A 14,018-nucleotide genomic window follows, 5' to 3' on the forward strand; every position below is an offset into this window, starting at 1 on the left:
TTACTCTTATCTACTCTTGCCTATAATACAAATGTGCATGTAGTGTACACCATACTGCATTACACCAATAATCATTTTGATGCAATTATGCCATGGCACTGTGTAGAATATTATATAAATGGCTGGCTGTTTCATGCAGTGAAAAGAATTGGAAATTATATAGCCATGCATGTAAGCCACTTATTTTTATGTTACTTATCATCTTTCAAAAGCTATAGATCTACCGGTATAAGTTAAGGCTAATTCTAACAATTAGACAATTATTCAATTATTGCTCGGTTGTCATGCGTTCACCGGTTTCTTCAATTGGACCGGGTACGGTTTCTTTTGGAACCATCGGTGGTGCTGGTGGTGGTGCTGCAACAGCTGGTTGTTGTGGTTGCTGAATTGCAGGCTGATTGCCAACGTTGACTAGCAAGGCGGCAAGGGCCGGATCAATACCATCTGCAAACTTTATGGTTGCAGTACTCCCAGATGACGTTGCCAATTGTAACGTAGCTTTTGTTCTGCCGGCAAATTCCTTCTCCATTTCAAGCCGTTCGTTGTCAGCATGCTGTTGAAAGGCAGCAGAACGTTTCTTTAGTTGCAAATCAAGATCCTGACTTTCTTTTTCATATTTGAGTGATTGTTCTCTTTCTTGCTTTTCAAACCCAATTTTCAGTTCAGCCATTGCATTCCTCTCCTGTAACTCAGCCTTCTTGATTTTTTCCTCCGCTTGAACTCGCACCCTTTCTTCTCTGATTTGCAATGTATTCATTTCTTCTTCCAATTTACGTTTAATTTCATTGCCTTTCTTTTCGTCTAGCTGTTTTGCTTTTTCGTATTCTGCCTTGTTCATTTCCATTTGAACTTGAAGTTGTGCCAACTGATTCGACTTTTTTGCTTCAATGTCTTGCTGAGCCTTTTCCCTCTCAAGTTTGGCCTCACGCTCTTTCAGCTCCAGTTCCGCTTCTCGTTTCTGCTTATCTAATTCTGCTTTGAGCTTTTCCTTTTCGTGTTCGTTAACACCTCTCATTTTGTTAATTTCCAGCTCATCTTTGGCAAGCTTATTCGTCACACAGCTGTATTGGTTTATAATCACAGCATGGCACATAATTATATTTGCATCACATTGCTAAAAAGCGTACCTTTGACACCAACCGGAAAAGTCTGGTGTATCAGAAACCTGCACAGCTTCCCTGCCACATTCCTTACACTTTGACTCTCCTTCTCCCATATTGTTACACCGCAGAAAGAAACAATCCGAACTGAAGAAGCAAAAAGTGAAGCAAATGGTTCTTGCAATTACCAGTTTGCAAAAAAATTCTGTTTTATAGAAAACCTGATAATTATATGCATGCATGCACGTGTGGGTGCATGGAAGCTGAGTTGTATAAAAGACATTGCACATGATGTTGCAGCAATTTTGATTTTTTAAGACTGAATCATGGCAAAAAGGCTGTACAATAAGTTCATAGGAGGCGGATCGGGAGGTGCTACAGAAGTCTGCCTATTTTGTTTAAGAGAGATTAAAACTACTGAAGACAAAGAAAGAGGCAATCTCCATGAGAGGTAACTGTCTTCCTTGTTAATATGACAGAACAATAATTATTACCTTTCCATAGGTGTGCTGTGCTGGATAGTAAGCGTGCCCAAGTACTGAACTACACTTCTGAAGAGCAGGATGAAATTCGAAATCTCCGTCCCTCTGAGTGGACAAGGATCATGAAAGAGATCAGCATAAAAGAGATGGAGCAGATACAATACGAGCATTCCAAAGAAGAAAAGAAAATACGGGGAGACCTTGAATTCCGTGAAAGCATAATTGAGAAGAAAAAAGAAGAGTTAAAACACCTTCATGAAGATAGACTCGAGGAAATTGAAGCTGGAGCAGAGAAAAGAATAGAAGACCTGAAGGACAGCACTCGAAAAAAACAGCAGGATCATGCAGTTGAAATGAAAAAGTATGAAGAAGCTCACAAGCTTAAAATACGAAGAAAGAAAAAGGAGCTGTTGGACCTAAATAAGAAATCAGGTGAAATCAAAGACAAATACAAGGAAGCGTTTGAAAAACAAGAAGACTTCATTCAAAAAAGAGAACAAGAGCTAGACTCTGACTTCAGCAAGAAATGGGATGAACAACAAGTAAAGCTTGAGAAAAATGCTCTGGATCTCGAAGCCGAGCTCGAGCAGAAGCAGCTACAGTTTGAAAAGGAGATGGAAGAAAAACGTATTGCTTTCGACAAGCAGCTTGACAGCCAAATGACAGCCGAGATAAAAATGACTAAAGAAGACGGCACTACATTGGAAATGCGTGAAAAGGGACCAGGGATAGTGACAGACTTTATCAATACTATGATGAATTAGAATACTATAATTATACTAGAAAAAACTTGATAAACACCTCACAACCGTAAATGTTGTTCCTCATTTGTGAATGTATATCCTCTCGAACTTCAGTTACCCCACCCCCATCTAAATGGCATAATAAAAAATATATATAACTCTCTTGCCTACACAGCCAAAAAGAAGCTAGACACTTGTTGGCAAGAGCAGGATATTTTTATGGGTGGGGCTCACTATAAACACCAGGAAAGCTGGGAAAGGGTGGGGGGCTCACTGCTTGGACATTGGAGTACAGTGCAGTTTTGGCTGCAATAGCGAGGTGGCTGTATTTCAGAAAATACCTGCGGTCCTGCCTTGAAACAAAACATTACGCTCTCTACACCCAACACGACATATATACCCGGGTGTAATAAAAATGTGCCAGAACTGACAGTACGAAATAGTGAGGTGGTTGCAATTCAGGGCGAGTTTTGTACGGTATGATCTTCTAGTAATAATAATGTGCCAGAGTCTATATACTGTAGTTGGCATATACATGCAAAGCCTAGTTATTCCTAAGTGTCAGTAATTATTTGACACTGTGCAATTCAAGTGGGTAGTGCATGTACAGTGTTGATCGTACAGTGCATGTTTATATACAATGTAGTGCATGTCAGTAGTATAATGAGAGGTTAATTAGCCAGTTTCAGTATCATCTAACAGCAAAGTCTATAACTATTTGTGAGCTTAGTTTGGCCATGCACTGGTGCACTGTGCAATGCGTATATAGATAACTCAAGGTTGGGGTTAATAGCTATAGGGGAGTTATAAGGATAGGGGTTGGTAGATTATGCTCGAGATATTACTTTATTATGCTATCCTTTTATGCTCAAGTTATATTAACAGCCTAATAAATTGCCTACAAATCGCCTATTATTCCTCTAAAGAACACAATAGGCCCCCTTATCTTTGCACAAGTAACAAATATTGGTCACATGACTCTATCATTAACAGGAGATAATTAACACGACTTGCATTCCCAAAACTTGCCTATTATCTCTCATAATTGTTTTGAAGGTGCCTATTATGTCAGCATAATTCTCACCAAAAATGTGACTATTAACTACCATGCAGCATAATCTACCAACCCCTATACACATATAGGGCCCATGCATGCTATACGATAAGTTATACTGCAGATGTACACCAAAATAGTGTTCGCTGCATGCATGGGTTGTGGTTGCATGGGTATAAATTATACACTCTTATTTGTGTACTAGGCAACAACATGTACTAGTATAAATTGAATTCGTGATTTCCCTGGGATTATCCCTTTATATAGGGTAGTATCTGATGGAATGAGCCCACAACTTTCAGTAATGCACATGGGAGTGAATAACATGCACCGCAGATAACAAATCTGACCAATTCACATGCATGCATGGCTTTACTACCAAAGCTTATCAACCGCTGAGGCCATTGGCCCTTATAATGTTCAGTGTGTATAATTATGTATAGTGAATAACATACACTGCTGATAAACAAACTTGACCAATTTACATGCATGCATGGCTTTACTTATCACCACTGCAGGCACAGCAGCTGTCCATATTATACCGTGCATGCCATGCAGTATTAGCTACGCAATAAACACAACAGCTGAAATCCCTCCAGCCAAGGGCCGCAAGCAAAATCTTGGATGGGCATAACCAATATGTAGTACAACCAGCAAAACGGCTCATATAATTATACCAGACTTGGCAATATGGCTTTGCAATGCTTCTCCGTATACATGCACGGCAGTCATAATCTCCAAATACCCGGATATATAGGGCTACCTCCCTTCTCCTAAAAAACATTGCATACCTCAGCCAAAGGTTACATGCATGACATAATTATTATCAGTTATTGTTACGCCATACGGTACTAGATCTATACGGAAACTGAAACTGGAATCATACAATAACACTAGTGGATAGTGAGTGCATGCATGTATGGTGTGTAAGCGGGTGAATGTCACACGCTAAAAAACAGCTGACAGGGAATTCGTTACTTTGAGCAATGTCTGTATTATTATAGTTACAGGCTCTCATGACTGCATGCAAATGGATGACTGAAGATAATATCTCACGCATGCGTGCAGTACTGTAGCAACTGAAATTGATACGTTATATAATATAGTTTACTATGATCCATAGCATAACCCTTTACTGGTCAAATTGTTGTAAATTTTACAACAACAATCTGGGAGGGAGCGTGTTATCAACTTGTGAATGTTGCATGATATTGAATTCTGTGGCAGATTGGATAGTATCATGAATGCGATTATCCTTTGAAGTTCTGCTGAGCTGTTCAATTAGGACACATGACTGGTTGTTGGCCAAATGCCATATTATTGTAGAAAACCGTTACCCTAACCCTATATATAGGCTATAATACAAAGGGCCTGGGAATCAAAACATCTGTCTCCTTAAACCTCTGATCGACATACATGCACCGCAGTTAGAAACAAACTATAGCCTCAAACCAGGCCGCTTTAAGTTGTACTCTCTTGCATGATCAACCATGATTGTTGCTAAAAAGAATAGATACCAAAACTCCAAAGTCTGGCTGCTGTATATAAACAGAGCTAGCCTCGATTCCAGGCCGCTGAGGCCTTGTGAAGGAGGCTAAAACAGAGCCTGCAGAGCTTTGCAGCTTTTTTCTCTTTTCTCCTCTTATGCAGCTATATATATATATAGCGTTTTAGTGCAGAGTAAGTATATATAGGCAACAACATGTACTAGTATGAATTGAATTCTGATTTCCCTGGGATTGTCCCTTTATAGTATCTCTGAGCCCACAACTTTCAGTAACTCAGGTAGGTTAAGGCAGCTTTTCAGCAAAACAGCATTAAATTGAAGATAAAGTGTACTGTATACAACTCAGATTTATTGTATAATAATATTATCTTGACAATAGTACCTTTTTTCACCCAAAATGTATTGTGGACATAAATACAATGCAGCCTCCAATACTACAAAGCAATATTACTACCAAAAGAAAGCTATTGGTGATATCTAATAGAAAAATGGTTAGTATTTGGTATGAGGTCATTCTAGCTCAGATTACAGTAACTTGAATTGATAAAAATGCTGAAAAATGGAGAAAATTAATAATTCATATGCATACTGTACAAAATACATGAAAGCATCCCTAAATACTAGCATAGTTCCTACTGTACTATAGTAAGAGCTTTCTTTTGATACTAAGACATAGGCGTAGGAACCAGGGGGGCAAGGGGGGCAGTTGCCCCCCTCAGCCAAATATTTTGCTTTTTCGCCCCCCTTAGCCAGCACTGCTCTCTAATAGATATTTTGGAGAATTTTAAATTGTGTCTCAGTGATATTGGTATAACATATTGTTTGCCCCCCTTAGGTAAAACATCTTCCTACCCCTATGTAAGATGGGGTCATGAAATTGTGTATTGGAGGCTGCATTCTGAAAAGAGTTGTTTAAAATAAATGGTCACAGGTAACACACACACAACATGCCAGTAACCATGGCAATGATGTTATCATACTGATCCTTTCTACGTATAAGATATAATTCAAGAGCAAAAACATGCATTGATGATGCCATTTCACAATGACAAGGCACTTCATTAATTATACTATTTATGGCACTGATCTTAATAATTATGCCTTAACCTACCTGCATGAGAATACATGCATGGGAGTGAATAACGTGCACCCAATATAATTATGCATTCAATATGCATGTATGGCTTTACTACCAAGGCTTATCAACCGCTGAGGTCATTCATCTGAAGTTGTCCATAAACCATGCAGCCCTACTATATATATAAGCGGCTGGTTGGGATTGGCCCTTATAATGTTCAGTGTATAATTATAATTATAGTGAATACCATACATGCACTGCTGATAACAATTTACATGCATGCATGGCTTTACTCAAGGCTTATCAACCACTGCAGGCACAGCAGCTGTCCATACTATACCATGCATCAGGAGTGCCGATGAAACCTAATATGTAGTACAACCAGCAAAACGGCTCATACCAGACTTGGCGACATGGCTGCATGCTTCTCCGTATACACAGCAGTCATAATCTCCAAATATCCGGAGAGGACCATCTCCCTTCTCCTATAGCTCTACCAAAAAAACGTTGCATACCTCATGCCAAAGGTTGCATGACATAATTACTGTCAGAGTATTATTATTACGCCATGGATACTACGGTACTATAAGCAAGTACTGAAACTGGAAAATTAATCATAAATAATATAGTGGATAGTGTGCATGCATGCATGCATGATGTGTAAGCGGGTGAATGTCACGCACTAAAAAACAGCTGACAGGGAATTTGTCACTTTGAGAAATGTCTATAGTCACAGGCTCTCATGACTGCGTTGCAAATGGATGGTTGAAGATATACCTCACACATGCCGTACTGTAGCAACTGAAATTGATACCTTAGGGGTATCAGTATAGTATAATTATAGTAAAGCCACAGTAAGTTGGTTGTATCTGCATGTGGTGTATGCATACGTTATTCACTCTGCATGCACATACCGGTTTCACATATTCTCATATAGGGTCAAATCCCAGGGGAACTTCATGCATGCATGTTATTCACTCTGCATGCACATACTGAAAGCTGTGGTTCGCATATTCTTATCTTATAGGGTCAAATCCCAGGGGAACTTCATGAATGCATAATTATAATAGCAGTGTTAATTGCAAGCTGCGCTGTGTTAATGCCTCTCGCCATGTTATGCTTTTGTTCAAAAAGTATTGGAGTGATAGAGTAGAGGGAATAAGTTTTTTCTATGAAGTTCGAATTTATACCCTTCATATACATATCTATAACTGAGAAGACTAGTGCTCAAGCTGGCGCTGTGCTAATTCCTCTCACCATGTTTTTGCTTTCGCTAAAAAGTATTAGAGTGTTATATTAGTTTCTATAATATTAAAGTTAGCTTATCTATATAAAGTCACTGAGAAGAAAAGACTTATTTACATGCATCTATTGTTGTTATTATTTATTGTATTATGTGGCTTACCAGGACCTCAAGAAAGAAGAAAATTGATTCTTCCAAGATCTGTAGTTCAGTGTATATAATATCTAAGAAGAAAAGATCTGTGTACATGCATATTGTTATCTATATTGTTATATGCCATGGTAGTGTTTTGTGGCTTACCAGGCCCTCAAGACAAAGATGATTCTGCCAGGAGGATCTGGATCTGGATCTTGGATATTATTTTCTCACACATGGGGAATAAGCGCGCATGCGCATTACATCCATAGGAATAATTAAAGGGTGTGTCCAAAGAGATCAATTTCACAAATGGCTACCGTACCGAGGGTCCGCAACGGGCCAAAATTCTGTACGAGATTCTGGAATCTTAAGATTCCAAGGAGATTCCGATGAGATTCTGAGATTCCATTCAGGATTCCAAGATTCCTGAGATTCCATTAAGATTTCAAGATTCCATTCAAGATTCCAAGATTTCTAAAGATGATTCCTATAACTCTTTCCTTGGCAATCTGTTGTAGAAATTACAACAATGGGTAAGGAATCGTTATGATGAATTAGATGAAGTTGTATGTGAGCTCCTCCCTGACAAACAAACTGTAGTCTAGGTAACCGCCTTATCAGTCAAGTAGGCTAAAAATCTGTGTCCTTTGATGTAAGCTTTGATGTCTCTTTGTGCATATGTAGTTATAAAAAATAAAAAATAAAAAAAAGAAACCTTTGACTAGCTAGGAAGAGTAGCAGCAGTAGTAGTAGCAGTGCAAGCAGGACTAGACTAGATTAAAAAGTTGGTGGAAAGAATAACTGACCGTTTGGACGTCACCTGGCTGCCAGACTTTCATCTGGACTCTTCCCCCTGAGTAGCTGGCCTTTCTCTAAGCCACAAAACTGAGCAAGAAGCTGAAGAAGCAGCTAGACAGAGACATGTACCTAGCCTTGAGAATTGGGAGGCGTGGCTCAACTAGTTAGCCCAGCCCAGAGGAATTGTTACCGTGGGTACTGAACAACCGTAGAAGTAGGGCTACCCCTGGCTTTACTGAATTAACTAGCTGTGTCTGCTGTCTAGTTGGACCAGATTTAGCTAGATAATGGGGTAGAGAATAGTTGAGCGGTGCTGTGTGTAGCTTGAACTGTACTGGCTGGCAAGAATCTAGTAAGCACCCTATGCACTGATAACTCGTCAGAATGGAGGGTATGTTCTAGGGATCTGGACAGCTGTACATCCAAAGGAGCCAGGGAGTGCCAATCATCTTCTCCCAGTCTCTGACACGCTAAACAAAAGGAGCTAGAACTGGGAGTCCCAGCTAGAATTGCTAGCCGGATCTAGACTAATAGAATGACATGGAGGCGTGGTGAGGCCGGATCCACACTAATTGATCGACCTAAAGACGCTCCTGTTCCAGATTTCACGAATGGCAAGGAAAGGGTTATGACTTTTGGCTAGTCCTGGGCGTGGCCTTTCTGAAGATTGTGGGCCACGCCCTGATCTAGTCGATCTCGCCGCCCCCCTTCTTCCGGGCAACGATAGAGGGCGGCGGCGATCGACTAGCCCTGATCCATTATAATTAACCCGAGGCGCGTGGGCGGACACGGGTTATAGTAGTCATTATATCTGAATTGATGAACATAAAATAATTTTATAAAGACTAGACTATACGTCTTGTTGGCTATAAAGTCATTGATTCTAACTACTTTATCGCTTTATTGACACTTGGTTGCAATACCATTTTTTTTGGCGGCGTTGATGCATCTACCAATCTTCACATCCGTCACAGCCTACCTTGGCCATCATCTGCACATCGACAGTAGCAATAGACAGGGATTTTCAAAGTGCTCTCTTTGTCCATCCTGTGATACATAATATTTTTTCATGTATACACTGGTATACTGCAGGTCAGACTCACCGGCACCATAAGCTCCCTACCAATAGGGGAGCCTTGTCCCTCGCTTCGTCCATCCTGTGATGCATATACAAACTTTCATGACAACAATTATTTCGCTGATACTGCATACCACCATAAGCTCACTCTCATTAAGAGTGGACAGTTTGGACTTGAAGCCTTGTCCCTCGCTTCGTCCGCCCTGTGATGCACAGACCTATATATAATTATGCAACTTTCAACTATAAATTATTACGCTGGTACTGCATCAGACTCACTCACCATAAGGTCACTCTCGGCATTAAGAGTGGGCAGTTTGGAGCTGATTTTGGGAGAGCTTTGTCCATCACTTTGCTGTTCAGCATGCATGTACGTATACACATTTTTTCATGACTATAACAATTATTATTATTATGCTGGTTAAACTCACCTTAATCTCTTTAGGAAACGTCTATAATCTGCACACAGAGCTGCATGCTATGAGGATAGAGAGAGAGAGATGTGTACTCTAGTTTTAATTAATTAAATAGCAGCTGAGCCTGCAACCGCAATTGCAATCGATAATCGGCCTGGTCTCGAGGCTACTGCAACCTCAATAATAATCTACGGCAAAGTATACGGTTTATTTATATACATTTACGGGTATCTCATTAACATTCCACAAGATTCCAGAGATTCCAAGAGATTTCAGAGATTCCAAGGGATTCCAAAGATTTCACAAGATTCCAGAGATTCCACAAGATTTCAAGATTCCAAGTGAGATTTCAAGATTTCAGTTGAGATTCCAAAAATTTTGTACGAGATTCCTGGCCGTTGCGGACCCCTCGATGGCTACTGCTAGCTAGCTGTTTTAACAGATATTTTCTGAGTATTGTAGCTAACAAAAAGCTAGCGCTTTAGTGCAAGGCTAACTCATATGTTTAATAGAAAGTTTGTGCGGACAGATGATGCTATGAAAGATTCTGAAGAGACTGCAACAGCCTTCAATGTGAGTCAAACTAGCCATAACTCGAGAAAGAAGCTTTAGTTTGCTAATCCACGAATCAACATCCAAGAGAACGTAGCTAGAAGCCTATAGAAGCTGTTAGCTTTCGTCGCATTGCAACCGTTGAGCAGTTACAGCTTGAACAGATACACAGAACACAGTCGTATCCCTCGTGCGGCTACGCCTCGAGGCATAAAAAGACTTGTGTACATGCATCTATTGCATAATTATGGTAGTGTTTTGTGGCTTACCAGGACTCACCTCGAGAAAGATTCTGCCAAGGAACTGGGGTTCATAATTATGTCTTTTACTCTTTGACATTAAAAGAATTAATTGCAGCATGCAACTTAACATTGTCTAGGAAACCATCGACCATCGATATAGTTATACCAAAAGTCCAAAGTCTAAAATTAATGGCTGCTGGATCAGCAGAGCCTTAATTGCAGCTCTTTTCTTACTCTTGCAGCAACCGATAGCTAGCGTTCTGCAGAGCTTACTTAACTACTAAGTAGAGTAGCAACACTCCATGGAAAAGTTTTGTATGCACTCTTCTTTAAAAGGCTGCAATGGCATTCCAAGTAGGCAAAACTCGAGAACCAAGTAATATTTTGCAAAATCCATAAATTAAAAATATGACTAGCCTATAGAAACTCTTACTTGCACTTTATTGATCTTGAGTAGCTGTATAGCAGTTTGCATGCACGCACGCACGCACGCACACACACACACACACACACACACACAAACGTATACCTCGGCTTGTGCATGCGCACCAATTAAGGCATACAAATGAGTGGTGCAAGCTGCGCTGTGCTAATGCCTCTCATCATGTTTTGCTTCGCTCAGGTATTAGAGTGTTGCAGAGCCTCCAAGTAGAGACTTTTCTCTTCAGTATTAATCAGCTCATTTTTCCGTATTTAATGATGATTTTCAGTACAAAACATAGAAATGAGATGAAATGCTGTTTTAAATTAGTGGCTTTGTAATTACCCGCCCCTTCAATAAAGGGGCGTGGCAAGCGAGACTTGGCTTTACAAGATAAAATTTATAGCTGTCTTTCAGTATCAGACTCAGGGCATAGAGCTACTACAGCTGTAGGGATGCTACTAGATCATTCACTGTCAACTATAAGGCCAGTTAACTTATTCTGTAAGCTGACAAAAGGTCACTTCTAGTCTTCTAGATCTACATGTATATCCGTATTTTTGCAGTTAATTCCGTATAACCGTATTAGAAGACAGAAATCCGTATAAATACGGAAAAAACCGTATACTTGGAGGCTCGCTGGTGTTGTAATTAGATGAGGTATAATGTGTAAGCATGTAGATCTACAATGTAGAAATATTATTTAAAAAAGGGGTGGATCTGCAATAGGTCAGAGTTCACAAGGGCTGCTGGCAATGATTATGTACTAGATGGGCGTGCCCGTCCCCAGCTATAAAAGGGGGGATGGGTTCATGCCTATCAAGTATTCGTTCTAATTAATGCAGAAAGTCATGCAGCACGAATTAGATTGCGAAGTGCTTACGTAATGTATTTCAGCATCAATCAGATTGTAATGCATTTGTTGGCTTCTCAGCCTCTCTCCTTCTCTGCAGCATAGATAAAGTAGAGAGAGGGATTGGCAACGGAAGTGGTACACGTCATGCTTAGTCTACGTGGCCTTAAGCCATCCCAAGCATTCTATCCGTGTTTCGCTCTGAAACTCCTGCGAAAACCCGGGAAACTTAGTGTATCCAATGCATGCTTCTCAAAGACCCCTCCAACACTTAACCTAGTGCCCCCTGATGGTGAGTATCATTTGGAAGAGAAGAAAATGATTGTCGTGAAGTAGCTAGAGGTACACAGAATACTTGTGTGCCTATAGTAGCTATGACATAGCTAAGGCTGTGTAAGTAAGTAGTGTTCTCTGTCCCAAATGGCCATAAGTATGAGGTTAAGTTGATGATTAGCAGCAGAACTGTTTGTGGACTTTTTACAGACAGAAAAAATGATTTTCATGAATTATTCATGATTAAATTTCCACGTTAGAAGTAAGCCTCGATCAAAACCGTGGGGAAACACGGATTGAAACTCGAGGTCACTTCCGTTGCCTATTCCTCTCTCTACTTTATCTATGTCTGCAACAAGCTGAGCTCCGCAGCTACAGTTGCAGACAAAATTAATGTTAGTACGTAATGCAGAGAATAAATGCTTGATATATAGGCTTGAAATCCGTCCCCCCATTTTATAGCTAGGGACGGGCACGTCTATGTCTGCAACAAGCTGAGCTCCGCGGCTACAGTTGCAGACAAAATTAACGTTAGTACGCAATGCAGAGAATAAATGCTTGATATATTATAGGCTTGAAACCCATCCCCCATTTTATAGCTAGGGACGGGCACGCCCGTCTAGCAGTGTACATGCATGCATACAGCTTTGCAGTTAACAAACAGCTAGCGCTTTAGTGCAAGGCTAACTCATAAGTTGAAGTTGAATAGAAAGTTTAGATGATGCTATGAAGATGATTCTGAAGAGACTGCAACAGCATTCACTGTGAGTCAAACTAGCCATAATTCGAGAAAAAAGCTTTATTTTTGCAAATCCACAAATCGAAAATCAAGAGAACGTGGTTAGAAGCCTGTATAGAAGCTGTTAGTTTTCGTCCTACCAGATAAAGTCGATAAAATCGAGTTGATAAAACACATTGAGTCGATTTCAGTTTGGGACACTAACATAATTATGGTATTTTGTAATCGCCATTTTGAAACAAAAGGCTCACCATAACTACTCACTTATTTTGGTATTCTACTCTCTAGACTGGATGCACTCTCTTTTGGCGGCTACGCCTTGAGGCATGCCTTAAAGTAACATATTTTTCACAGGTAGATTTGTCTGCGATTTCACTGTTTTTAGCTCATGCATTTTGCTGGTATTAAATTCTGCTAAATTCTGCTCAAGTTACGAAATTAATGTTCTTCGTATAATTCTAATTACTCGCAAGTGGTTTTATTGCATTTTCCAATTGTCTGCAAGTATAATAAACATTTTTGCGATTTTACTCTCATTCGCAAAGAGCAGAAATTAATACCCGCGAAAATATTACCTTAAGATAATAAAAATACCCAGTATAAATTGCTGAGTCTGAACATATGCTCTTTCAGCATAGTCTCGCGAGCCACGCCCCTTCACATGAAGAAGGATCTGGAAACAGTGTGCATGTGGAGTTGTCCCAGTGGAATTTAATTACGTATTCACTCTGCCATGCCCACTCAAAACTGTCAAAAGTGGGCGTGGAAGATTAGTTTTTCGGCTAATTCATTATGTCATGTGGGTGTGGTTTTATGATACAAGTGGGTTGATGACCTTTTACAAATCCTATGATCTGATAGGCAACGTCAATTTAGGATCCTGGCGTAGGGGACAACTCCACATGCACAATGTTTCCAGACCCTTCTTCGTGTGAAGGGGCGTGGCTTGCGAGACTACCTTCAGTGGTCGATAATCCCTGGTTTATAGAACTACACAAGCAACAAAATTTTAGGATAATACGAGTATGACACTGCATGAGCCATTCGATATACGCTTCGTATATTAATTTGTATCTCTTTTACCCCAATTAATCCAACATAATTATTACTCAATGTACGTTGTTGCCATCCGGAAGTGGTGCCCCACCCCATACCACCAGCCTTCTTGTTAAAACTCTATAATTATTATACGACACTAAAAGTTGTGTGCTTTTTATTTCAGGTCATCCTTTGCCAGAATGCAGAATGGTAAATTAGGAGGAACCGTATAATTATTATAATAACTGACAGGACATATTATT

At 40.0% G+C, this 14,018-nt stretch overlaps 2 protein-coding genes across 2 annotated transcripts; one reads left to right on the forward strand and one right to left on the reverse strand.

The window, feature by feature from the left end:
* Nucleotides 1-98: 98 nt before the first annotated feature.
* On the reverse strand, nt 99-1,301 carry LOC135350964 (golgin subfamily A member 6-like protein 22). Its single transcript, XM_064549854.1, has 2 exons — nt 1,128-1,301; nt 99-1,061 (listed from the first exon to the last, which is right to left on the reverse strand). The coding sequence occupies exons 1-2, from the start codon at nt 1,214-1,216 to the stop codon at nt 269-271; spliced, it is 882 nt and encodes a 293-aa protein (XP_064405924.1). The 5' UTR covers nt 1,217-1,301; the 3' UTR covers nt 99-268.
* Nucleotides 1,302-1,389: 88 nt separating this feature from the next.
* Nucleotides 1,390-2,447, forward strand: LOC135350965 (STE20-like serine/threonine-protein kinase). Its single transcript, XM_064549855.1, has 2 exons — nt 1,390-1,551; nt 1,605-2,447. Exons 1-2 carry the CDS (start codon nt 1,427-1,429, stop codon nt 2,344-2,346), a joined length of 867 nt encoding a protein of 288 aa, XP_064405925.1. The 5' UTR covers nt 1,390-1,426; the 3' UTR covers nt 2,347-2,447.
* The last annotated feature ends 11,571 nt before the right edge of the window (nt 2,448-14,018 follow it).

Source organism: Halichondria panicea, chromosome 17 (genome assembly GCF_963675165.1).
Source record: "Halichondria panicea chromosome 17, odHalPani1.1, whole genome shotgun sequence".
Classification (NCBI taxonomy): domain Eukaryota; kingdom Metazoa; phylum Porifera; class Demospongiae; order Suberitida; family Halichondriidae; genus Halichondria; species Halichondria panicea.

Excerpts from the sequence above, each read along its gene's own strand:
- LOC135350964 (XM_064549854.1), bottom strand. The coding sequence starts at position 1,216 with ATGGGAGAAGGAGAGTCAAAGTGTAAGGAATGTGGCAGGGAAGCTGTG. Across the intron at positions 1,062-1,127 it reads TTTTCCGGTTGGTGTCAAAG|CTGTGTGACGAATAAGCTTG; the intron begins GTACGCTTTTTA and ends AAACCAATACAG.
- LOC135350965 (XM_064549855.1), top strand. The coding sequence starts at position 1,427 with ATGGCAAAAAGGCTGTACAATAAGTTCATAGGAGGCGGATCGGGAGGT. Across the intron at positions 1,552-1,604 it reads AGAGGCAATCTCCATGAGAG|GTGTGCTGTGCTGGATAGTA; the intron begins GTAACTGTCTTC and ends ACCTTTCCATAG.